Source organism: Callorhinus ursinus, unplaced genomic scaffold, assembly GCF_003265705.2.
Source record: "Callorhinus ursinus isolate GAN/ISIS: 27379988/994484 unplaced genomic scaffold, GSC_fseal_2.0 scaffold1, whole genome shotgun sequence".
NCBI lineage: Eukaryota > Metazoa > Chordata > Mammalia > Carnivora > Otariidae > Callorhinus > Callorhinus ursinus.
Window position 1 is genome coordinate 146381469 of NW_027397063.1, and position 27956 is coordinate 146409424.

The following is a 27956-nucleotide window of genomic DNA, read 5'->3' on the forward strand; positions in this document are numbered from 1 at the left end:
AGTTTCCCAAAAGATACTACAGGCAGCAGCTCAGTTATAAGGATTAGCCCTGAAGAGGTAGAGAATTTAAGTCCATTACACAAAGATAATAGCGTTGTACCATCTTCTCTCTCAACAGGATCAATGTTTTCAAGTAAGACAATTTCATGGTAAAAGGAAACCAGGTTCCACCATTTAAAGAAAAGGTGCTGGTTGACTCCCATGTCTCAATAATAAGTTTGTTTATTAAATGAGAAACAGAAGACGGTCAAGGACACACATGCACTTGATTTTTTTTTGTCTCTTTCCATTATCAAGTTTATTCATAAGTGAATTTGAGATTAATAAATACGAAAAAAGCATCATTCACAACAAAGACAAACAAACCAAAAACCCTGCAATAAAACCTTCTATTTTAATAAGTATCAAGAAAACAACAGGCAGATGATTTGGTGCAGCTTTCTTAAGGGATCTTAGAGGGGACATGGTTTTAAATAAAGATGGCAAGATCAACAACCAACAAGCAGTATCAGTGTTACAGAACTGGCTGATTCTGTAGCACTTTCTCTGAGGTCTTAGTTTTAAACTACAGATCACCCCAAAGAAATTGCAACTAATGACATGTATCACCATCACACCAATAGAGTCCAGCTGTAGTTCAAATTAGTCCTGCTTTGTTTCACATCATTTCAGTATTTCTAGCATAGGACATGATACGGAACAAAACTCCAAGTAGCAATAAAAATATTATTCTGCATTTGAATAGAGGCAAAAAAAATGTTTTAGACTGTTTAACTTTTAAAGCTTTAAGCATTCCTCTTTAACCAGCATTTAAAAAAATTTATACAATCATAACACTGGCAAAGGTTAATGGGAAGACAAAGAAGTACAAACATGTGAAATGATGAATTCGATTAAAAATTACTTTGTACTGATCAACTGATGTTAATACTGCTTCTTCTTGAATTTGGAATAACTATCATAAAAGTTACATGCAGACTGAGGATAGCCCTCTGTTACAGAAAATACAAAACAAAACAAAAAACTAAAACTGGGAAAGATGGTAAGTTCCAAAAGATGTGTTTGAAAATTTCCTTTCGTTGATGAGGTGTGGTCTGTCTGTCCTTTCTTTGAGAGGCCTGGTTCACTTTAATCAGCTTCACTAACTTTGTCCAGAAACATCAGTAGTGGGATCAGCTCCTCCAGAACCTGTTTGTGCACGTTTGATGTAAAGATTCAGTAGCTTCATCTGCAGATTCAAGCCAAACGTATGTCATTGAGCCAATTATAAATTATAGTAAGATGCTCATTAAAAAAATTATACACATATATGAATTTAAAAAGACAGATTTTAGACTAAGTTACACCCAAGTATTGTTGATAATTAAGAATTACCAAAAAAAAAATTCAAGTCTCAGTCTGTTCACAGCTGAGTATTCTATTTATTCATTTATTTAAGTAATCTCTACACCCAACATGGGGTTTGAACTCAAGATCCTGAGATCAAGAGTTGCATGCTCTACCAGGCTAAGCCAGCCAGGTACCCCTGATGACTGAGTATTCTAATATGCCTTTTCAAAAAATGTTGTAGTGATAGCATGTAAAACTTAAACTTAGAAAAAAGAAGTCATCATTAAGACAATAAGGACAAACATTTGAGCACCATGTGCTATATAATAAGCTAACTACCTTACACTGTACCTTTTTATCTCAACAGTACTTTATAGATGAGGAAATCAAGGCATAGGACATGCCAGTCATTGCCTAAAGTCACAGGGGTAGGTAAGAAGTGGGCCAGGATAGGAAATTAGGCACTTGGGTTCCAGGACCCAAGATCTTAAACAATTATAACACTGCCCTCCAAGAATGTTCTTGATTTCTCTGTGTCAATTTATAGTCTTTGCTAGATGAGATCATACTTTTATAAAGTTTTAATCAATGCAATACAATTCTGTACTTTACTTTTTTTCATCTAATGTCATTTCCAAATATTTTTTCAACCTACCTATGGTCTTCATATGCCTAGTATTCTGACAAATTACTTAATTTTTAAAAAATTTTTTATTTAAATTCAATTTAATTAACATCTAGTGTATTATTAATTTCAGGGGTAGAATTTAGTGATTCATCAGTTGCATACAACTCCCAGTGCTCATTACTTCAAGTGCCCTCCTTAATGCCCATCACCCAGTTACCCCATCCTCCCACCAACCTCAGCTCCAGCAACCCTCAGTTTCCGAGAGTTAAAAGAGTCTTGACAAAGTACTTAATTTTAATTCTTCTACAGACATCTCTGGATTATCAGGACACAATCTTGAGCTTATCATAAAAGTTGAGGTTTCTTCTTTGAAAACCACTGTGTTGGGGCATCTTGCTGGCTCAGCTGGTAGAGCACGTGGGGCTCCTGAGTTCAAGCTGGGTGTAGAGTTTACTTAAAAAAAAAGAGGGGTGCCTGTGTGACACCTTTGGCTCCGGTCATGTCAGGGTCCTGGAATTGAGCCCCACGGCGGGCTCCCTGCTCAGCGGAGAGCCCGCTTCTCCCTCTGTCTGCCACTCCCCCTGCTTGTGCTTGCTCACTCTCTGTCAAATAATTATATAAAATCTTAAAAGAAAAAAAAAAGGAAAAAGAAAACTGTGCTGTTGAAAGTTTGCGATTTAAACATTAACGCATTGATTCAAGGGTTTCTAACCTGGTGTCCATGGGATTCAAGGACTCAATGAATCCTCTGAAACTATGTGTAAAATTTTCTGTATTTATTTATTTTTCTTGGGATGAGATACTACCCATATCTCAAAGTGGTCTGTAACTCAGAAAGGGTTAAGAACCACTGCTCTATCTATAACTCACGTAAGTATTTAATGTAAGGTGTATACCTGAGCTTTATAGGTATTTTCTCCACCTTTTTGCTATTTCAAAAATAAATTTGATCATAGTAATGACAATAGCGAGGGTTTGGAAAACTGTTTAAATGAGGATGAGTGTTTCCTGCAAACTGGTTCATAAGCAACAATTCAACAATCATAGTTTATCCTCACTTTGTAGAATAAATTTCAATGTTGGATAGTTTCAAAGAAATGAGGAAAGCAAGACTCTTTTTTAAGTCTTTATTTATTTTTATTTTTTAAAAGATTTTATTTATTTGAGACAGAGAGAGCATGCATGAGATGGGGGAGGATTAGAGGGAGAAGCAGACTTCCTGCTGAGTAGGGAGCCCAATGCAGGATTTGATCCTGGAACTCCAGGATCATGACCTGAGCTGAAGGCAGTCGCTTAACCAACTGAGCCACCCAGGTGCCCCATGTCTTTAAAACATTTTTTAAAGCTTATTTATTTAAGTAATCTCTACACCCAATGTGGGGCTCGAACTCACGACCCTGAAATCAAGAGTTTCATGCTCTTCTGACTGAGCCAGCCAGGCACCCCTATTTTTTTTTAAGTCTTTTTTTAAGCTTCGGCCATTTGTTCCTTTATTCCGTCTCAAACTTTTCATAAAGGTAGAAAACAATTGTAAGGATAAAAATTGTCATCATTTTACTGGGCTCCTGGCTTCCTGTGAGTCCTGGGAAAACAGGGTCAGTGTCTAAATGTTGAGCACAATGTCTGATGTATAGACAGTGCTTGACCAATGGTTCTTGGGTAAATAGATTTACATTTATTATTAGTATCAACATTTCATCTTATTCCATCAAGGCCGCTGTAACAAAATACCATGGACTAAGTGGCTCATAAACAATAGAAATTAATTTTTCACAGTTCTGGAGACTGGATAGTGCAAGATCCAGGTGATATCCCACTTTCTGGTTCACAGACAGCCATTTTATTGCTGTAACTCCACATAGCAGACAGGGCAAGGGGTCTCAGGGGTCTTTTATAAGGATGCTAATCCCATTCATGAAGGCTCTGCCTTCATGAACTAAACCCCTTCCAAAGGCTCACCTCCTAATACCATCACATTTGGGATTGGATTTCAACATAAGAATTCTGAGGGAACATTTCCATAGAGTACAATAAGACATGATCAACTTCTCACGGATGGGATCTCATTGGATGACTACAGCCACCCAATGAGTTTTTTTTTTTTTTTTAAGTCTTAACGACAGCAAATATTTGATTATCATAGTTCACAGGGGAAAATTAAACAAATGTTCAAGTGTTCCACATTTTGGGAGATATAAAGTAATCCATGAATATATAAAGCCACTATTCTTTTTAAAAAAAGGATATTCATGGCGCGCCTGGGTGGCTCAGTCGTTGAGCGTCTGCCTTCGGCTCAGGTCATGATCCCAAGGTCCTGGGATCGAGCCCCGCATCAGGCTCTCTGCTTAGCAGGAAGCCTGCTTCTCCCTTTCCCACTCCCCCTGCTTGTGTTCCCTCTCTTGCTGTGTCTCTCTCCGTCAAATAAATAAAATCTTTAAAAAATAAAAAATAAAAAAAGATATTCATTTATGTACTTACGTATTTAAGTAATCTCTATACCCACTGTGGGGCTCAAACTCACAACCGAGATCAAGTGTCACACACTCCACCAACTGAGCCAGCCAGGCGCCCCAACCACTGTTTATTCTTAAACAGTCCTTGGGAGTAAGGATTTGGGTGTGGTGGTAGGAAAGGAATCCACTGGCTGTAGGCATTTCTTTCAGAGCAACCTACCCTACTTGACCTCACCTGAGTGAACACGTGAAAGTAGAAACAGTTAAAATTCAAACGGTGGGAGATGAGTTGGATGCTCAAGGCCCGACTTGTTCAAAGCTGAATAACAAATTTATCCTTAAAACATAACAAAGAACTAAATCTGAAAAATGTACCAAAGCCACCACCTTTAGAACAAAGCATCACTACTTACTTTACTGCCAGTGAGCTGACTGAGATGTGGTTTTAGTTCATCACCAATTACCGCATGAACAGCCACCAGGCAGAAGACACAAGCTTTCCGAACACTGCTCTCTGAATTATCATAACCCTAGGGAGAGAAGTCCTTGTTAGCACTCCTGGGGGACTGGAAAAAGTACCATTCCAACATGGACAGAAAATGTGGCTCAGAGATGAGCTTGCAGGCGTAACACGGAGAGGAAGCTTTAGTGACTGAAGTTAACCTCCCTACCTTTCCCGGCAGAAACGTGCCCTTCTCTCCCTCCACTTCCCCTTCACACCTCCACTCCACTATTAGCTTTCCTTATCAGGTTCTACCTTATTTAGCCTGGAAAGCTGCCCCTTAGCCAACCTGCTCTGTAAAGTCTGCAGATGAGCCCTGCTAAAGCATTCAGCTGCAGGAAGCCCAAGAGCGCTTCACTATTGAATAAAATCTAAACAGAGTAAAACTGGGCCTGGCAGTCAAGGTACTCCTATAATTCAGGCTGAATTAAGCTCAACATCTGTCCTATCCCTACCATTACTCTTAGTTATTCAACTGGCAAAAATTTATTCAGTACCCACTATATGTATGATATACACATACTACGTACATTCTGTTCTTTGTACCAAAGTACAAAGAAGAGATTTGGATCTTATCTTCAAAGACCCCACAATTTAGTGAGCACTATTAGGCTTACAACAGAGTCAAAGATAATACCAAAGATGCACAAAGAAATTAATGATTAATTCTCTTCAGAAGTGGTTTTATTATACATACTATATATTAGTCAGTAATTATGTTACATTATAGAATATAATTTACTGGATGGAAAAAGTTAACAATTTATGATTAAGCAAAGCATGTTATAAAATATGACCTCATTATTAAAATGTTTATGTGGATGAAAGGTTTGTGTGCATAGAAAAAACCACATTACATCTATGACTGTAAATTAGTATAACCATTTTGGAGAGAAATCTGGCAGTACCTAGGAATTCTACTTCTAGACATATACATATACATATAAGTATAAGGAAGTATAAGGAAGATCAATGCAATATTTATGTTATTTAAAAAAGGGTAACAACCCAGATATTCATCAAAAGATGAATGGATAAACAAATTGTGGTAGTCATAGTAATGGAAATTACTCAGCCATAAAAAAATGAATTAAATTCTAATACATGCTATAACATGGATGAACCCTAAAAATATTACGCTAAATGAAATAAGCCAGCCACAACAGAATACTGTGTGATTCCTTTTACATGAGGAACCTATAAAGCAGAAGAGAAAAAGTAGAATAGAAATTACCAGGGGCTATGGGAAGAGGGAATAGGGGATTATTAATGGGTACAGAGTTTCGATAGTTGTTATGGTTGTACAACATCATAAATGTATTTAATGCAACTGAATTGCACACTTAAAAATGACTAAATGGTTAAGTTTTACGTTATGTATATATTTAACACACACACACACACACCTAGTTATGGAAAGTCTTTCTTTGCTCTGAATATCCAAGACAGCAAGAAGGCTTGGTCCTGCCACTAGTGTTGCCTAGAAAGTGCCTAAAATAACCGAATCCCAAATGTATCATAATTTGTTCCTCTCATTTTGTTTCTCACCTGTATTAGGCCTGGCATAATCTCCGGCAAAAGCAAGTTAAGGGTTTCCTTGGATACTCTCTCTATCACTTTTGTTTGCATTTTGATTGCAGCCAGATTAATTGGGTAATCTGCAGTTTGGATGATAGGACAAAGCACTTTGATGCACTGCTCTGGACTGATTGAAGTGGCTAGCACTGACGCAGCTTCCTCAGCAGATCTTACCACCTAAAACAAAGAGGAAATGTTTAAACTGGAGTAAAATTTTAAAACGTTGTAATATGTCCCAGAAGTACAAACTTCATGAGCTATGCAATACAACAAGTTATCTATAATTTGCTTTGAAACTACAGTAAACAAACACACAAAAAGTGAGGGTACACATAAAACAGCGTTGGCAAAATGTCAATAACTTTTGAAGCCAGAATGGATATATGGGGAGAAATATTTCTTCCAGATAGTCTTCCTTCTTTTGTGTTCTCTTAATGTTGGCTAATGCAGGTAATTTATTTTTTTGTTTTTTGTTTGTTTTTGACAGAGAGAGAGGGGTTGGGAACGAAGGGCAGAGAGAATCCTAAGGAGGCTCTATACTCAGTATGGAGCCCGACATGGGGCTAGATCTCATGACCCTGAGATCATGACCTGAGGTGAAGTCAAGAGTTGGATGCTTAACCGACTGAACCACCCAGGCACCCCACCCTTTGTCCATTTTTAAATTGGGTTATTTCTCTTTTTGTTGTTGACTTGTAAGAGTTCTTTGTATATTACCTTACCAGACATATGATTTGCAAAAATTTTCTCCTATCCTGTGGGTTCTCTTTCCACTTTCTTTAGAGTGCCCTTTGAAGCACCAAAGTTTTCTTTTTTTAAACATTCTTTGTGACACTGATTTTTATTTTTTTTGAGTAAACTCTATGCCCAATGTGGGGCTTGAACTCATAACCCCAAGATCAAGAGTCTCATGATCTACTGACTGACCCAGCCAGGTGCCACTGAAGCACAAAATTTTTATTTATTATTTAAAAAAACATTTTATTATATATATAATTTTTGAAGATTTTATTTATTTATTTGACACAGAGAGAGAGAGACAGCGAGAGAGGGAACACAAACAGGGGGAGTGGGAGAGGGAGAAGCAGGCTTCTCGCTGAGCAGAGAGCCCAATGCGGGGCTCAATCTCAGGACCCTAAGCCGAAGGCAGACGCTTAATGACTGAGCCACTCAGGCGCCCCTTTATTATATATATATTTTTAGAGATTTATTTGAGAGAGTGAGAGAGCGAGCATGAGGAGCAGAGGGAGAGGGAGACAGAATCTCAAACTGACTCCCAGCTGAGTGCAGAGCCCAACAGGGGGCATGGTCTCAGGACTCCGAGATCATGACCTGAGACGAAACCAAGAGTGAGATGCTTAACCAACTGAGCCACCCAGGTGCCCTCAAAAGATTTTAAGTAATCTCTACACTCAGTGTGGGGCTTGAATTTACAACCTTGAGATCAAGAGTTGTATGTTCCACCCACTGAGCCGCGTGGGCATCCTGAAACTACAAAAGTTTTAAATTTTGATAAAGTCCAGTTTATGTTTTTGTTGTTGTTGTTGGCTACTTGTGCTTTTGGTGTTATGTCTAAGAAACTATTGCTTAATCCAAGATGACAAAGATTTATACCTATTTCTCCTGAAAGTTATAGTTTCAGCTCTTACATTTAGTTTTGATCTATTTTGTCTCACTGCTATTTTTTAACTTTCCTTTTTTGACCTCATTTGCTTATGTCTTGGTTCTACCAGAGGCACCTAATGCTACTGCTCTGGTGCTTTCTCTTAGAACTGCTGTCTCTATTTGAAATTTCCTTTTCTAATTATTTCTGAAACTTAATAAAAATCCTCAGGGTTATATCAACATAATTGATGGTGATGGGTATATTACAACTATAAAGAGATGAGACAGGAGAGAGAGACAAACCAAGAAACAGATCCTCAAGTATAGAGAACTGGTCACCAGAGGGGAGGCGGGGGAGGGGAAGGGTGACAAAGGTGATGGGACGAAGGAGTACATTTGCTTTGATGAGCACCGGGTGTTGAATCACTATATTGTACACCTGAAACTAATATAATACTGTATGTTAACTAACTGGAATTTAAATAAAAGCTTAAAAAGTCTTTTTTTTTTTACACAACTATAAATAAAAAGACAGATAGATGAGACAAATTTATAGGACTCTTTCAGGAAAGCTGTCCTCATTATTTTATTGAATAAACTCTGAACAGACATCTAGTTCCTATAGGTACTTTACCACTTTAAAATAATAATGATTCTTGTCTTCATTACTTATTTCAAAAATTCTTACTGGTAAGTGGACAGTGACAGTTGGTGAATTCTAAATTAGAAAACTACAAGTCAAATTAAGAAGGAAAAAATGAAATCAAGATTATGTCTTAGAGATGGCTTATTTTAGGTGAAAGACCATATCACCATAATTCATTTAATAGAAAAATATGATTGCATCTTCATCAGATATATTACCTGGAACATCAAAGTTAAGTGTTCATTTGACTGAATGATTGATACTCTTCAAGGGTATTCTTTAAGCAATGTTTATACGTTTCATGCAATAATATCAGAAGTACTGAGAATGAAATAATAATTTAATGGTCTGGTAACTTACCTCCTTATGAGGATCTTTATGTGCTTCCAATGTTTTCATGACAGTCAGTTCTGCATAGTTTTTAAATCTGGCTGGTTGATGCCTTAGGATTTCTCTTAAAACCTTTAATGCCAAAGCCCTGATCGTAGGCTAAGAAGAAATATTTTAATGTTTTTAATATTTTGGGTTGTAGACAATGTTCTACATTTTCCATTTCTGTAACTTAAGGGTCTTAACATTGGGGCAGGGATAAGTCCTGGACAACTGCATGAAGTATATGGTCTATTACATAATTAAGTTTTCACATCTCTAGTTGAAAACTTGAATCACACTTTTTATACTTATAGGAGATCAAGAACCAACAACATCCTATGAGAAAAGAAATTACACTTCTGAACAACCAGTTTAAGTATGCAAAACAAGTAATTTGTACTTTCCTATAAAAATACTATCAGCAACCTTTCATTTTTCCCATTGTCAATTGTTCAAAATCACTGAGCTATTGGTTTAGAAGAAAAAGTACTCACAATGAAAATTTCACACAGGAAGAAGCAGTAAAAGAGACTGATTTTCCCAATTTCCAAATCTGTGTAGCTCTTGATTAACAGGCAAGGATAGGCAATCCAAGACAGGAAAAACAGGCTATTATTTACATATCCTGCCATTTACCTCTTTATCCCCAAGGGTTTCAAGCAATAGAAGTAATATTGTTTTGAAGTGTTCATCCCAAACACTGAAAGATTCTTCCTGTGTCAGTTTCATGAGTTCATAGAGGGCGATTTTTCTTTCTTCTACACGTTCATTATGGTTAGACAGCTCCTTCAATAGCTCTGCGACCAGGTCAGAGTGGTCTAGGGAAAGATCTGGCAAGAGGACATAATGTTAATTCTGTAACTTTAGAGGTCAGCTAAGTATGGGGATGACAACTCTATAACATTATGAAACAGACAATGTTTGTTTTAAGAAAAAAAAATGACTAATTTTCTTTTCCAGTTTGTCATCTTGAAAACACCAATTCTAGTTTAAGACTTTTTATTTTTTTTATTTTTTATTATTTATTTATTTATTTATTTGAGAGAGAGAGAGAGAATGAGAGATAGAGAGCACGAGAGGGAAGAGGGTCAGAGGGAGAAGCAGACTCCCCGCCGAGCAGGGAGCCCGATGCGGGACTCGATCCTGAGACTCCAGGATCATGACCTGAGCCGAAGGCAGCCGCCTAACCAACTGAGCCACCCAGGCGCCCTAGTTTAAGACTTTTTATAATGAAAATTCACATAAGGAAAAAATATAATGGACCCCTATATGCCCTCACCCAGATTTAAGAATTATCAAGATTTTACCATTCTTACTTCATCTTTGTCCCTCCCCTTTTTTTCCTGAAATATTTCTAGTAAATGGCAAAGAGATCATTTAATCCTTACATACATCAGTATGCATTTCTATGGGTGTTGTGCCAGGAGGCTCACAATGTTTGGGTACTCCATTTTTAGTGATAGTAATAATGACCACTGGATTTAAGTGGTGACAACTTGATCCCGCCATTGTAAAGTTCCCCATCAATCTTTAAAAAAAAAAAAAATTTTTTTAAGAGAGGGAGAGTGCCCTTGGCCGGGGTGGGGGGGCTGTTAAGGGGGCGGAAAGAAAGACTCCTAAGCAGGCTCCATGCCCAGCACAGAGCCTGATGTGGGGCTTGATCCCACAACCCCGAGATCAGGACCTGAGCCAGAATTAAGAGTCAGACATCCAACGGATTAAGCCACTCAGGCACTACCCCCCTAAAAATAATCTTTTTTTAAGATTTATTTATTTGAGAGAGTGAGAGAGAATAGGTGCATGTGAGCGGGGGGGGGGGGGCAGAGGGAGAGGGAGAGAGAATATCAGGCAGACTCCAGCTGAGCCCAATGCAGGGCTGGATCTTATGACCCTGAGATCACAATCTGAGCAGAAACCAAGAGTTGGACGCTTAACCGACTCTGCAACCCAGGCACCCCAATCAACCTTTTGAGTAATGGTTTCACCCACTGATTGTTGAATTATTTTATTAGGAATTAAAAATGGGCTGGAATTCTTTTGTAGAGAGTAATTTTATCAACTAGAGGTATTCTGATTACCCTGAAACACAGCAGTTTGATAGAAGAGGCAGAATAAATACTTAATATTTTCCCTTAAATTCAGAGACAAGAGTTTTCATTTGTTTATGCTTTCTTTTTTATTTTTTTTTTATTTTTTTTTTTAAAGATTTTATTTATTTATTTGACAGAGAGAGACCCAGTGAGAGAGGGAACACAAGTAGGGGGAGTGGGAGAGGGAGAACCAGGCTTCCCGCCGAGCAAGGAGCCCAATGCGGGGCTCGATCCCAGGACCCCGGGATCATGACCTGAGCCGAAGGCAGATGCCCAATGACTGAGCCACCCAGGCGCCCCTATGCTTTCTTTTTTAAAGTATAATCATGAACTCATGAATTTTATGAATGTTAGAGGACACTTACGGTGCTTTGAATAATTTTTGTAGGAAAGACAGTTACAACCCAAAGCTCATATTAAAACATTACAAAATGCCAGAATTCTTCCTAAATTCTTTTGTTGATAAAATAAATGACAAATTCAGCCCTTCTGGGACTTTGGCAGCCAGTGGCCTGAGCTTGTGCCATAGACTCTTTTCCTTAACTCCTCTGGAATAAAATAACCACAGAATATGGTGCCTGAGCTTGGAAGATACACCTGGGGTTACTTCCTCTCCTGAATCTCCAGGGAAGACAGTTGACGGCATGGAGCTATACTGCTGTAGGTCCACTTGGCAAGAACGTGCTGGTCTTTCATAGGAAAGGGCTGCCACTTATGCTGATCCTAATAGGTCAGAGAAGGCTTGTAGATCTAGCATCTGGGAGATAGCTGTTGCCTACAAAAGCAAAGGCTCAAGAGGAAAGAGCCCACTTCCCCAAAATGAACTACTATGCCTCATCCTGCCAGCTGGTTAGCCACTGACCTAGAGGTACCAATGGTTTGACATTATAGGTTGTGGGGAACCCACACCTACAAGTAGGGGAAAGAAAAATTATATTTTACTTAAGGGGATTTGGAAACCTGAGGAAAGGAAATCAAGCTGAACCATTAGAATAGATGCGTTCAGGGGCGCCTGGGTGGGTTAGTCGGTTAAGCGTCTGGCTCTTGATTTCGGCTCAGGTCATTATAGCAGGGTCATGGGACTGAGCCCCATGTTGGGCTCCGCGCTGGGTACAGAGTCTGCTTAAGATTCTCTCTCCCTCTGCCTTTGCCCTTTCCCCAAGCCCCCACTCTCTAAAAATAAAAAAATAGATGAATCCAACTAGAGTAAAAGTAACAGACGATAAGGAAGGGAAACTGAACCAAAATGCAGTGACAACATTCACTAACTATTAAAAAGGAAGTTTATTATGACAACGCTCATGGAACTACAATTAGAGCACTAACAGCCTCATACACAGAGCACAGAATGTGATTGCTGAACTTAAAAATGAGAGATAGTCTGGGAAGAATGATCACCAAGGTAAACCAAATTAGGGTTTTGGAAGAACCTCTGTAAAATGCTAACCATAAAAAAGAAATTTCTGTTCAAAGATGACATCTGAACTTGGAGGATAAAAACTGTCTTAGAAATAATTTTATTATATAGACCAACACTGGAACAGTACTGCTGCTTTAACAGCAGCTACTGCGGCAGGACAAATGCATCTCCATAAACCTCACAAAAGTCACTCCTGCAAAGTCATGTCATCAGACTTCCACAGATGTCAGAGAATCATTCTGGTAAAAGTGTATTTTATTTCAGCTCAATAAAGGGAATTCACACACACACAAAATGCTTCCAAAGGAATGCAGCTCTTTTCTCCATGAATATAGGCTTTGTAATTACTCTAGGAGATAATCAGAAATGACTGGACATAAAGTGGTCTGAACAGATGACTAACAGGAAAATAATTTTTGCCAAAGAAAACACATACTTTGTTACAAAACTGACTTATATGATACAAATGAGATAAACCTAAAGGTAACCAACTGTATTTCCTCATGAGAGGCATCATGGTCATGGGAAAAGAAAGGCTCTGGAGTCCCATTAAACCTGTGCCTCTTACTTTGTACAACAAACGTACATTCTCAATTACTGTGGAAGCTCAGTTTTCTTATGTGGGGCAGAGAGCACTAACTTCCTATGGTCATAGTGAAGACCTGGGCTTGGAACACAGTAAACTAATACTAATTTTCTTTGTTCTTATGACAAATATTGGCATGATTACAATTGTCATATTTCTGTTGCAGTGCTGAAAAAATATGGGATATTCTTTTCATTGGCAAACTTTGATATGAGTCTCTCTTGAATAAACAGAACCATCCTCACTAACAGTATTATTCTGGAATATTATAGTCCCTGGTAAACTTTACAAAGATCGTAATTAGATGTGGACATTAGTAGTTTTAAATTCTTCTGACTCATTAATTTTGAAAAATTTATCACTAATGTGTTTGTCTGTAATGTGTATAGAAACATCTGAATAACAGACATACTAAATAAGTCTAAGAATTTCAAAACAATTTCTTTTTATGGAAATTCTGACTTGAACAAAATTATTATCTCCTGCCAAAAGTTATGGACTTTAAAGACAAAAAAAGGGCGCCTGGGTGGCTCAGTTGGTTAAGCGACTGCCTTCGGCTCAGGTCATGATCCTGGAGTCCTGGGATAGAGTCCCACATCGGGCTCCCTGCTCGGCGGGGAGTCTGCTTCTCCCTCTGACCCTCTTCCCTCTCATGCTCTCTATCTCTCATTCTCTCTCTCTAATATATAAATAAAATCTTTAAAAAAAAAATAAAGACAAAAAAAGGAGGAGAAATTTTGCATTGGGGCAGACATGGAAGGAAAATCAAAAGAGCAATGGCGGTCAATAAAATTAAAAAGAATGGGTGACGTTAGCAATGTTCACAATAAAATAATGTCAAACAAGGTCTTCCCTATCTCAAATTTAAAAATGAACATAAGCAATAAATGACTAATTGCTATACGAAGCTTAGAGCAACTACTATTTTGCTTAACTAAGGGCTTATCCATTTTCAAAGAGTGTTCAACATAAAATGGCTGTCTTACGTCTCAGAAATCAATCAAATATTATGCTGCGAAGAAATAATTCCAAGTTCAAAAATATTCTACCCAGTTTGGATTTCAGTTATATAATTTCCAAAGATGTCTTCCTTTAACAAATGGAAAATATAAGCTCTTTAGTAAAGGAAAAGAGAATCAGTCAGTTACTAAGTGTGCAATCTTTTTTTTTTTTTAAAGATTTTAATTATTTATTTGGTACAGAGAGAGAAAGAACCCACAAGCAGGGGGAGTGGCAGGCAGAGGGAGAAGCAGGTTCCTTGCTGAGCAAGGAGCCCAACTCACGACTCGATCCCAGGACCCCAGGATCATGACCTGAGCTGAAGGCAGACAGATGCTTAACCGACGGAGCCACCCAGGCGTCCCCCACGTGGGGTAATCTTGCTAAGCTGTCATAGTTTTGGCTTTATGATATATTAACTCTCTTAACATAAGCAGCTGGTAAAAACACGAATTCTCAACCTCATAAATGAAGAGATTTTTTCCAATCATCAAAATTACAAATGACTAGGCCTGGGGACACAGATTCCTGAGCAGAGTAAGCAGGGCTTCCTTCCACACGTGATAGTGGCAAAGTATGGAATTTTAGAGCTCAGCCAGGGAAAGAAGGGTGTCCACATGGAGTGGTGACCAGGTGTGACCTGTCAGAGCCCAAGCAAACTGAGGGTGTCCACGTGGAGTGGCAGAGCCCAGCAAGGTGAGGAGGTAGTGGCAGAGATCGAAAACTGGTTGCATACAGGAGGATTGATCAAATAGGTAAATATATTAAAGATAATGAAAGCCAGGTTTCTCAGTGTCAGAAAAAAGGGCTTTATCAATGTGGAAAGGGAGGAAATTAGAATTAATCTTATGGTGCTAAACTGGAATTGGAGTAAACTCATAGCTTTTGATACAGAAATAAACAGTTGTAAATCAGTGTGTGTACGCATACACACACACCACACATACATTCCTTAGCTCTGGCCACTGAGAGGTCTTGGGAATAGTGATATCCCACTAGCAGTGAGTATACCTCATGCCCAGATTCTAGCCTTTAAAGACCATTTTCTATTAAATGAAACCAAGGATCGCTCCTTGGAGAAATGATTGATTCCAGGACTGAAGCAGGGACAGTACAATATTTTGTCATGCCAGCATGCAAGGATGGGGACATGTCAAAAGAACAGGTCAAATCAAAGACAATCTGAGCATCAAAATAAATGATCGTTACAAATTATAACCCACTGAATACAATGCAAACCATGAGTTCATACAGTTAGAAATTTGCAAATGAAACTTTCTAAATGAATAAATTTTAATACAGTTTTAAAGTACCTCCCCACAAGACTTATTAATTACAGAATGAGTAACTTCACAGTGGAGAAGCCTGGTAAGCACCATGATAATCAAGTGACCAAAGTTTATATCACCAAAGGGCAAAGTGAAATCATGTATTACCTGAAGAATGCACTATCACTTCTGGGACACTGATGCCAAGAGCACATGACCTGAATCCAATCATGAGAAAACATCAGACAAACCTGAATTGAGGGAAATGCTACAAAATAATTGGTCTCTGACCTTCAAAAGTGCCACGGTCACAAGAACAAAGGAAAGACTGAACACTGAAGAAGACAATAGAGACATGATTGAATGCAATGTGAGATTCTGAAGTGGATCCTCTGGCTAGAAGGTATCACTGGGACAACTGACAAAACTCTAATGGGGTTTATGGGCAGGTGGTTCTTAATGTACTGATGATAATTACCTGATTTGAATGAGTATATTGTGGTTATGTGGGAGAATGTCTTTGTTTATGGAAAGTACATCCTAAAGTATTTTGGGTGATCAGTTTGGCAGCTTACCCTCAAATGGCTCAAGGAAAAGTTTTTGTGCTGTACCCCCATCTTTTACACTTTTGATTGTTTAAAAAAAATAAAAATAAAAAATATATATATATTGCAGCCAAGGCAAGAAATGTCAGTGGAACCAATTTGGTCCGCCAGCATGTGACCTCTGTACATAAATAATTTAAGAACAATTAAAGCTGCTAAAACTAAGTCTCAGTTTACCATGCTGCTGCAGCAAGGGAGGGTTTAAACGACACACTCATGCTAGGTCCAATTTATTCCCTCCTGTTTTGCTGCTATTGTGACTAAACCTCAGTAACAGAGTCAACCATTTGTGACAAATCAAAACACATCAAAGTGAATCATTTTGGCAATTTTATAGATTCTTATGTAATTTAGACTTAGTTTGGCAAGCTGTCATAATTTTGCCTTTGTGGTAACTGTGATATATTAAGACTCTTAACATGACATATTGGTAAAAACATGATTCGTCAACCTTATTGGTAATCAAAGAAATAAAAATGAAGAGATTTTTCTACTTACCAAATTACAAAAATTAAAAAAATATTTCTGATACCTAACTTCTCAGTCTTCCTAATAATTAAGGAAATGCTCGTTAGGGTGGCCTATTTTATATCCATCATGGTGATGGATGTCAAAATTTTAAAAGTTTGAACATTCTGTGCCGGTGAGGAAATCAGCACTACCTAAACTGGCCAAGTGTTTCGAGTTGGTAATTGGGTAGTAACTCTCAAAATTTCAACTTACATATCTCTTAATCAAGCAATTCTATCTCTAGGAATCTCTTAGAGTAAATTAATTCTGTATGTGCATAAAAGTTTATGCAGAAATATGTTCACTGACAGCAATACTGGGGGAACAAAGGAAAACGAGAAACTACCTAAGTATAATAGCATGAGACTGGGTACTTTCAAATTCACCCACATAGTTATCTATTATTTTATATTACTTGAGTCTCCAATAAAAAAAAAATTAATGAATTATGTAATTTGTAAAGAAAAAATGTAATTCCTTCTTATTAAAAATACCTAAACCATTTGCAATGTTTTATATTTTATATCAGTTTTTATACATTTTATATGAACCTAACTGTATATTGTAATTAGAAGGGCAGGTAGGTAGTATATCTCCACCCTCTCTCAGATGTGACACTCTGGACAGTCAACCAAATATCAGGCTGGACAGTTTAGTAAGTGTTAGAACTTAGTCCTATGCCCTTGTTCCGAGCCACTGTGAGTGTCAGAGCTAGTCCCACACCCTTGGAATAAGCCACTGAAAGTGTAGAGCTAGTCCTAAGCTGGCTCCAAATTCTAATGGTAGCTTACCTCACATTTGGTCTTGAATGCATCTTACTAGAGTTTGTTTATGATTTCACACTTTATTAAAGGGCTATTATAAAGAATGGGTAGTTCTTCAAAGGGTTTTGTCATGCTGGTATAAAAATTAATGACTGAATTGTGCCTAGAGATAAACTAAATTTATAAGCTACAATTGATTTCAGTTGTTTCTGGGCAGTCAGTAAGGTTTTCCTGATTTTGATGATGATCTCAGGATTACCCCGTTTCTCATTCTGGGGTAGAAAACTACCAAACAACTAGAAATGAGCTCCTAAAAGATGGGAGAAACATTCCCACCCCAAAGCTCCTTACTTCTTCGGGAGTTATAATAAAAGAGCACGTGTATTTCTTTTGTTTCATTGATTACCAGTCCTTTAAAACACAAAATATGACTCAGAACCTACCGTCAGGAAACTGGTCGGCATCATCATCAAACATGGCTTCCTTGAGGGCAGACTTATTGAAGGGACTGATGCTATCTGAGTAGTTATATGGATTATAGTCTCGAGCGCGAGGAGAGGAGTGAGCAGGCATTGAATGGAGCAATGAAGCTTTATTATCAAGGGCTGTTTGGCTTGAGTCAGTAGCATCACCTCCTGCTCTTGGGTCAGGCATCCCTGGACCACCACACATCTATTAATGGGGAGGAGAAGGCATAGCAAATTAATTCATTTTTCAAAAAACATTTATTTATTTATTTAATGAGAAAGTGGGGGGTAGGGACAGAAGGAAAGAGAGAGAAGGGGTTCAACTTCACGACCCGACCCTGAGATCATGACCTGAGCTGAAATCAAGAGTCAGATGCCTAAACCGACTGAGGCACCCAGGCACCCTACAAATTAATTCATTTTTAAGTATCTCTTTGAAATTCTAAAAAGATGTTTCCCTACTACTTCCCAAAGTCTATTTTAAAAAAGGTATCAATAAACAGCTGAAAAAAATTAAGTAATGGGAATCAACATAATAAGTTAAAACTTATTTAAAATGTCAAAATTTAGAGTGAAGATGTAAAAAAAAAAACAACGCACAGCTGTGAGGGCAAATAAAAATCATAAAAGAATGCTGTTTCTAATGATTCCTATAGTTCCCTTGCTAATGGCTTGACCAAACAATATTCAGTGGGATTACCAAAAGCTTCTCTATGCCAGTTAAGGATATAAAAGGACTTTCATTAGCAACACAGAACTAAAAACTGCCAGATTCCATTATTAAGGTGGTAAATTACACAATGACAACAAAGTACAAGAGAATAAAATTTTTTTTTTAAAAAAGGCCTCAAGGACTGTAACTTTTGAAAAGATGCCTGATGAAGTTTGAATGCATTAACATACTTACCAAAACATCAATACTAACACTGATGCCAATACTAGTATGAAAATCATTACTACCATCAATATCACCATTGTCACTGTCTACTCACAGCAACTATGTGTTAAGCCATTACTTAGGTACTTTACAAATATTCTTCAAACATGTACTGTGCTCCTACTGCGTGCCAGGCATTGTTCCTGGCAGTGGGGCTATATTAGTGAACAAAAGAGAGAATGATGTCCACTTCCATGGAGTTTACATTCTAGTGGGGGGACAGATATTTACAAACATAATGAATGAGTAAAGTATACGGTATGGTAGAAGCTGATTAGTGTATGGGAGGCAGTGCAGGATTAAAGGGACCATGAGTGCTGTGGTGGGAGGAAGGAGGGTGCAGATTAGATTAGGGTCAGAGTAAGCCATCTGAACAAAGACTTGAAGGAAGTGAGGAAATCAGCCATCAAGCTATCTGGACGAAGGATATCTAAGACAGAGTGAATAGCCAAGACAAAGGCCCTGAGGCAAGATCATGCCCAGGAAGTTCAAGGAATAGCAAGGGGGCCAGTGTGGTTGGCGCAGAGGAAAGTAGATGAGACCAGAGGGGTAACAGGGGGAAAAGCCTATTGTGTAGACTTTGGCTTTTATTCTGGGACCTCCTATTGAGTTAGAAGTCGAGGAGTGAGAACGGATGACAGGAGGCCAATGGGCAGTATCAAGAAGGCCAGTTAGGTGCCTATTTTAATAACCCAGGTGAGAGAATTGATGATGATGTTTCAAGCCAGAATAGCAGTGATGGGAAGTGGATGGATTTTGGATATATTCTGAAAACAGAACCAACAGATTTCCTGACAGAGTATGGAGGATGACAGAAAGAGAGGAGACAAGGACAACTCCTTGGTCCAAGGTTTTTGGCTGAGCAACTTGCGCTGCTATCAACTGAAACAGAAAAGAGGAGCTCTAGGGGGAAAGATGATAAGTTCAAACAAGCAGCTGGATGTAGCTAATGAGTCATATAATTTATTACACTCACAGTAACTTTTAAGGTAGGCAGTAATATCCTTAGTTTCTTAATGAAGACATTGAGGCTTAGAAGTGAAAGTATATGATTAGTTAATAACTGCCAGGAACTGGAATTTAAACTCACTTCTGCCAGAATCCACTGTTTGAGCTCCCCACACTGTATCCTGCTATCTCTGAGGAAAAAAAAGTCTCAAGCAATGATCTGTATTACTAAACTGTTATTGCTACTTCATGTAGCTTTTGGGGTGGGGAACCTCAAATCTGAGTGGTAAGCTGGTTTTTGGCATCCAGTTTAGTAGGACCATCTGCCAGATAGGCATTGGGAGAAAAGACAGCAGGAAAGCAGTCAGGAAGGCAGAGGAGGGAGCCCTTTAGAGACGTGCTGAAGCACTGCAAAGTTCTACAATTCTGCAAACACTGAGGAACCACAGATTCCATAGGAAATGGTGGGATGGCTTGTTTTGAGGAAAGTCTTCAGCAGCAGTGTACACAACAACTACTCTTTTTTCCCCTCCCCAACCCAAAACAACTACTCTTTGTATGATGGCAGAAGCAACAAACTAAACAATATTCACCAATGTCAGAAAAATGGGTCATAACATTCTCAACTGGAGCCCCCAAACTGATGATGCAAATCTCTATCACTACTCTTAATGGGAAAATAAACACCTAAATGTATTTAGTCTTATAAGACTCATGTGATCTGGCCCATGTGCCACCCCCCAACTCTTTCACAACAACCCAATAACACTGCCTTTCATCCCAGTTCCCAACTATGCACAATTGTTCCCATCTAAATGTCTTTGCACTTGCCACTTCTTTTATGGAATTCTTCTCTCCTAGATCTTGTATGGCTTTATTTGTTCTCAAAGCAAATGCCACTGACTGGGAGGGGTCTTCCCTGACCAAATAATCTAAAATAGATTCACTTTGTGTTCTAACATAAAATTCAATAGTACTCATCTCTATCTGAAAATTTATAAGGAACTTGAAGACAGCAACTTTGCCTTGTAAAATCCAAGACCCAGAACAGTGCCTGGCGTGTGTACTCAGTGAATGCTTGCAGAGTGACTGATCCCTTAAAAAGTTACATCGGAAAAATGACAGAAAGCAAAGTTGAAAAAAAAAATCCAACAAAGATCTCTTAACGAGGGGTACCTGGGTGGCTCAGTCAGTTGAACGTCTGACTCTTGATTTCAGCTCAGGTCATGATCTCAGGGTCAGGGGATTGAGCCCTGTGTCGGGCTCCCTGCTGGACACGAAGCCTGCTTAAGAATCTCTCCCTCTCCCTCTGCCCACCCCCCCCCCCCCCCTTAACCATCTCTCCCTCTCCAAAAAAAAAAAAAAACTTAAAAAAAAAAAAAAAAACACCTCTTAATGGAAAAGCCTGCAATGTAAGAATATTCAAATACTCACGGAATCACTATCATCTTTTTTAGAATCCCTTTTCAATGGCTCATTCATATCTTCTTGACTACGGAAGCTGAAATTCTGAATTGCTTCAGTGACACCTCTAAGAGAGCTATAAATATCTTCAGAGTTCATATTTTCTGTGTCATAATCAAATGCACTATGAAAAAGACAACTAATTATTTATGTATAGTTTCAAAACACAAACACATTTGAGATTATGTAGGATACTCAAAACGTAATTAGCAAAACAAAGCAAAACCTGACAACTATAAATGGTTCAGGTATATGTCCCCTTGTCCACCCACCAAGGGCAGCTTACAATGACTCTAAAGGCATAGCCCTTAACACCCGGTTTGTCTGTCACCTTCAAAAATGTTCTGATTAACCAGGGGTCAGCAAACCATGACCTCTGAAATCTAAAAACGTTTACTTTTTAAATGGTTAAGAGAAAAGTCAAAATAACATTTCCTAACACTTTTCCAATGAAAATCATAAAAATTCTTATTTCAGTGTCCATAAATTAAATCGTATTGGAACCAGCAACACTTATTTATTCAGGTATCTGCTACAGCTATTTTCCACACTGTAACAGCAAAACTGAGTAGAGGTAACAAAGACTGCCTGGCCCACAAAGCCTGAAATATTTACCATATGGCCCTTTACAGAAAGTTTGCTAACTCCTGTGATTAACTTACAATAATGGTACAGCTGAAAGAGAAGATAAATGTATTTTACACAAATTTATAGGAAGGAAGGGAAGTTTTAACACCGAACATACATGTTACTGACATTACTTCTATAATTAAACTCTAAAGCTCAGCTGAAGCTGGAATTTAGCCATGAAATTGTTACGTGTGTCACAAGGAATAATAATCTAGATGTTAAGTTTGCAATGTATTTTTCTTCCTTAGATGCTGATGAAGTATCCTATAAATTGCAATAAATATGAAGCATGCTATGATATATGGCTAATAAAATCAAGTTAATAACTATGTTAGTAAATATGGACTACTATGCAAATGATTTTTTAAAAGGCCAGCAAAAGGGAAAAAATATTAGTTTATTAATGAGTCAAGAACTTCATCTTAAATACAGCCAATGCTTGAACTGCTTAAGTGTGTGAAAATTTTACATAGCTTATATTTTAGATCAAGGACCAATCTCACAGTCACATTCTTTCCTAAAGACACAGACATAATGCCATTTTATATTTAGCCTTTCCTTCTTTTTTCTTCTCTATTTTTGTTTTTGTCTATAAGCATATCTGAGTAACATAACTACTCCACTTAATGCTTCAAACACTAATTTACAAAAGCTGTGTAAGTTTTCTTTTCACTTACATAAAAATTAGATATCCTATGCATTATTTTCATTTAAAGGGTTAGTTTTGGAATATACTTAAAGTTTTTTGAATCTGCTAAGATTCTATGAGTCAAGACCTTTCAAGTCAAGTAGAAATCAATATTATATTGAATATAAATGGAATTATATTAGTGTCTGTTGTCTAAGAATGGGAATTGGCAAACACAAACCATGATGGAAAATAACCCTTTAATTACCTTGGAGATAAAGTATTCTGTGATGTATTGGTAGGAGAAGTAAGAGGACTGGACCAGTTGGCTGGTGAACGTGGTGTTGGTCTCGTCAAAGGACTCCCCATGGAACCCTGATTGGAGTAGTCAAGTAAATATTAACATATGACAGTAAGTTCAACTAAAAGGCTCTTAAGGAAGCCATGCAATCAAGAAGTTGAACAATATGAAAGAGCCATATTTGTAGGTATTTTAAATAATCATGTACTTATCTTTGCTTTCCATAGGGAAAAACCTTCTCCCCATTCAGAAATCTACCTCTTTAGTCTTTTTTGTTTTCTTCACCCACTTCCTGCTCTCAAATATTATCAACATCTTCCTTCTCACAGATTCAACAGGATCCCAAACTATTTTAATTAATTTTCAAATTAAAAGAATTATTTTTTTAGTAGACTCCCTGCCCTAAGTGGGGCTTGAACTCATGACCCTGAGATTGAGAGTTGCATGCTCTACAGACTGAGCCAGCCAGACTCCCCCCAAACTGACAATTTTAAATTAGCCTCTCATTCTAAGCCAATTTCCTTCCTCCAACCATTACTAATATTCAAATTTTATTCCTCCTTGAGTTTGCTTTATAAATGATTTTCGCAAGTGTACTAAAGTAAAATTTGTTATTATTATTTTGCCTACCTCTTAAGATATAAACAATCCCTCTCCTTTTAAAAAGAAATTAGTCCCAAGAAATTGTTCTCAGATTGTTTTTAACCCTCAGACTTTCCATTAAGCCTGCCATAAGTGCATCTAATTTTTCTTTATACATGATCAAATATCTGTCTTTTTAAAACTTGTTTAATTTTTTTGGCATATTATGTAAATGATTCTTGCCATTTAGTTACATATAATACTGTAATATTTCATTTATTCAGACCTTACCTCCCCAAAACAAAATTCTGTATTCAAGCAACTACGACCCACAAACCTGTCAACAGGTTTGTGAACACACCTTTTAAAGCCCTACCTTCTTCAGATCTTATTGTTAACCAAGTCATCCCTTCTAGTCCTCAAATAAGGACTGGTTTTCTTTCCTTGTTCATACCCTGGCCATCGTTCACCACCAACCGAATGTATACCAAATTACTACATAAACATGACAAGCCTAAGGACTATGTTCTTTCCAGGACCGTATTTAATACTGCTTAGGAGATGTTGCCTAATACAGATGCAAAAGTGACATGTAAAAGAAAGCAATTGCTGTGAAACCATCACATCACATAATAGTCAAGAAAATAACTGAAAGATACCTGGGTTCCATTTCCAGTGTTTCGTAGGTGATTATGAAGAAGCTTTGTAGCACCATCCTGAAAAGTTTTTGGTAAAGCTCCTAATAACATTGTAAACTCTGGGGTATTGAGTTCAAATAAGGAAATCAGCACTGACTGTGCTGCCTAGAAAACAAAGACACAGTAAGTAGAGATGTATATTTTGGTTACTCAAAGGAGACAATTTTCTTCACTCAACAATTCTGTTCAATAGCATTAGGCCATCTTTAATACAGAAAAAGATGTCCTTATATGCTTTCAAATTTCTTTGTTGGGAGAGTATGAGAAAACAATTGGCCTGCCATTTATTTTTTGAAGGTAAGAAGGGAATATAAAAAATGTCACAAATACAATCTAGCACTCAGTGGCAAAAGTTAACTGGTTTCTGGGGTTATTCTACCAATATACACTACTTCTTCAGTTTTCCTCATAAATGATTACAAGAAGAAAGATGGATGGAAATATACAAGTACAGGTATCCTACACCTTTCAAAAGTTCACATTACACCACTCTGCTCTTATGAAAGACCTACAACAGTACCAAAAAAAAAACAAAGAAGTTCTTCACTTTTACATTGAAGGCAAAAAGCAAAAATAGTATTCAGCATTTGTTTTGCAGTGAGCCTTTATAAAGGCAGCACTCGCTCTGAGCAGTGAGAATGGTACCACCAAGCTCCTTTCGCAGGAACTACACTCAGTATCAAGCCACCATAACTGTGTATGTAAGCATTCTGTGCTTTATCTTGATTTATTTTGTGCGTCTGTTAGCAAGATGTATCCTGAGGTATCAGAAAAGCCTAAAAGACGCTATGTTTTGGGGTCTGGGAAGTCTTACAAGTTTTTCCATATGAATTAATGGAATTGCTTCCTTGCTTTACACCATTTTGGCATATGAAAGGTTTCATAGGAACATTCTACTTTCAGATAGTGGAGGAAAGCTGTATATACCCCCCCTAAGCTATACAAAGTCCATTCAGAGCAACTTAATACTTCACTATTCATTTTGTATAAATGGAAAATAATGTTTTGGTGGAAATGGGAACAAAACAAAGCTTACTCAGATTGGTTAAGAAAACCTACAAATTTACTTTCTTCTTTTAATGTAATCAACAGAATTACTGAAAGCCAAACTTTGAAATTCAGATTACCACAGAAACTTAAATGAGAGGAGGAAGAAATCCAAATAGTTCACAATCATGACTCAGATGAAAATATGCATATCTTGTCCTGGACCTTTTCAGACCCCATTCTATGAAAACCTAAGTGTTCTATGTTTATGACACCTAAATATAAAACACTAGGGGAATGGTTAAATTATGTTACATCAGAGCAATGGCACATTATACAACACAGCCTTGAAAGATGATGGAACTCTATACATGAAGAAATCGGAAGAGGGCGATCATATACCGCTGAAGGAAAAATACAATAAACAGTAAAAAAAAATAATAAAAATATAATTAAAAAACAGCTATAAGCCCAATATACACTGTGTGGGTATGTCCTTGAATGTGTTAATAGTACTTAAATAAAACTATTTTTATTTGGGGGGCGCCTGGGTGGCTGAGTCAATTAAGTGTCTGGTTCTTCATTTTGGTTCAGGTCATGACCTCAAGCACTGTGAGACTTGTCAGGCTCCATGCTCAGCAGTTGAGATTCTCTGCCTTCTTTCTCCCTCTGCCCCTCCTCCCCATCGCACATGCATTCTCTCTGAAATAAAATCTTTTTTTTTAAATTTTTATTGTTATGTTAATCATCATACATCATTAGTTTTGGATGTAGTGTTCCATGATTCATTGTTTGTGCATAACACCCAGTGCTCCACACAGAATGTGCCCTCTTTAATACCCATCACCAGGCTAACCCATCCCCCCACCCCCCTCCCCTCTAGAACCCTCAGTTTGTTTTTCAGAGTCCATTGTCTCTCATGATTCGTCTCCCCCTCTGACTTACTCCCCTCTGAAATAAAATCTTAAAAAAAAAAAACAACAAAAAACTATTTGTATTTTGAAACAAAACTTTATGATCCTGTGTTTTTGGAACAACACTGAAACTGCCTCAAGTTACTCTGAGCAAATGAATTAATGATTGTTAAGGCATATTTTATTCCATCTAGGCTTTATTTTGCTGTAGGAGATTCAGCTTTCTTTCCCTGCAGGGGTAGAGAGGCCAACTGTTCTAAAACCATTTTCCAATGCATATATCCTTTCATGTCATGAAGTGACACCCTTATCATGAATTAACCTCCTATATAAACCAAACTGTTTCTGATCCTCTGGTCCTTTGTGTTTTACTGATCTATTTGTCTATTTCTGCATTAATATGGGTTTAAGCTGTATGATTTAAAATGCAATTATTTTTTGTATATTCGGATAAAGTCGTTCATTTTTGTTAGTTTATATTTTAGTGTATATTTGCTTTACTAGAGGCATTTTATTCATTTATTTACTTATTTCACAACATAAATCAGGTCTTCATTAGAATACTGTATTCCGTTTTTTTCTTAAGCTTTTATTTCAATTCTAGTTAGTTAACATACAGTGCCAGTGTTATTACTTTCAGGTATACAATACAGTAATTCAACAATTCCATACATCACCCAGTGTTCATCAAAAGTGCACTCCTTAATCCCCATCACCTATTTAACCCATCCCCCGACCAATCTCCCCTCTGCTAACCTTCAGTTTGTTTTTTCTTTTTAAAGATTTTTTTAAGTAATCTCTACACCCAACGTGGGGCTTGAACTTATAACTCTGGGATCAAGAGTCACATGCTCCACCAACTGAACCAGCCAGATGTCCCTTCAGTTTGTTCTTTATAGTTAAGAGTCTGTTTCTTGGTTTCTCTTTTTTTTTTTCCCTTTGCTCGTTTTGTTCCTTAAATTCCACATATGAGTGAAATCATATAGTATTTCTCTTTCTCTGACTTATTTTGCTTAGCATTATACTCTCTAGCTCCATCCATGTCATTGTAAATGGCAAGATTCCATTCTTTTTTAAGGCTGGATAATATTCCATTGTATATATATATATATATATATATATATACACACACACATCTTTATCCATTCATCAACTGATGGACATGGGCTGCTTCCATAATTTGGCCATTGTAAATAATGCTGCTATAAACATAGGGGTGCATGTATCCCTTTGAATTAGTGTTCTTGTATTTTTTGGGTAAATACCAATATTGCAATTCCTGGATCACAGGGTAGTTCTGTTTTTAATTTTCTTGAGGAACCTCCATACAGTGGCTGAACCAATTTGCATTCCCACCAACAGTGCAAGAGGGTTCCTTTTTCTCCACATCCTTGCCAACACTTGTTTCCTGTGTTGTTGATTTTAGCCATTTTGACAGGTGTGAGGTGATATCTCGTTGCAGTTTTGATTTGCATTTCCCTGATGATGAGTGATGTGGAGCATCTTTTCATGTGTCTGTTGGCCATCTGTATGTCTTCTTTAGAGAAATGTCTGTTCATGTCTTCTGCCCATTTTTATTTTTTTATTTTTTGCTTGGTATTCAGACCTTTTATTTATTTTTTAAAGATTTATTTATTTATTTGAGAGAGCGAGAATACATGAAGGGGGGAGGGTTAGAGGGAGAAGCAGGCTTCCCGTTGAGCAGGGAGCCCGATGCGGGACTCGATCCAGGGACTCTAGGATCATGACCTGAGCTGAAGGCAGTCGCTTAACCAACTGAGCCACCCAGGCGCCCTTCTGCCCATTTTTAAATCGGATTGTTTTTTGGGTACTGAGTTGTATTAAGTTCTTTATATATTTTGGAGGTTTGTGGCAACTCCACTGAGCAAGTCTATTGGCGCACTTTTTCAAATAGCATTTACTCACTTCGTGTCTCTGTCACATTTTGGTAATCCTCACATTTCAAGCTTTTTCATCATTATATTTGTATGGTGATCTGTGATCAGTGATCTCTGATGTTACTATTGTAATTGTTTTGGGGTACC

At 37.6% G+C, this 27956-nt stretch overlaps 1 protein-coding gene across 50 annotated transcripts in view; it reads right to left on the bottom strand.

Annotated features, from left to right (window-relative positions):
* Positions 1–375: 375 nt before the first annotated feature.
* CLASP2 (cytoplasmic linker associated protein 2) overlaps positions 376–27956 on the bottom strand; it is a 177931-nt gene continuing 150350 nt past the window's right edge. For all 50 annotated transcript variants that reach the window (XM_073902391.1, XM_073902392.1, XM_073902399.1 and 47 more), the window contains 9 exons: positions 23972–24115; positions 22698–22804; positions 21142–21295; positions 17799–18027; positions 9750–9943; positions 9102–9230; positions 6461–6667; positions 4824–4940; positions 376–1228 (listed from right to left, as the gene is read on the bottom strand). In XM_073902391.1, the coding sequence (XP_073758492.1) occupies positions 1142–1228; positions 4824–4940; positions 6461–6667; positions 9102–9230; positions 9750–9943; positions 17799–18027; positions 21142–21295; positions 22698–22804; positions 23972–24115 (1368 nt within the window). In that variant the 3' untranslated portion in view covers positions 376–1141. The remainder of the gene's footprint in view (positions 1229–4823; positions 4941–6460; positions 6668–9101; positions 9231–9749; positions 9944–17798; positions 18028–21141; positions 21296–22697; positions 22805–23971; positions 24116–27956) is intronic.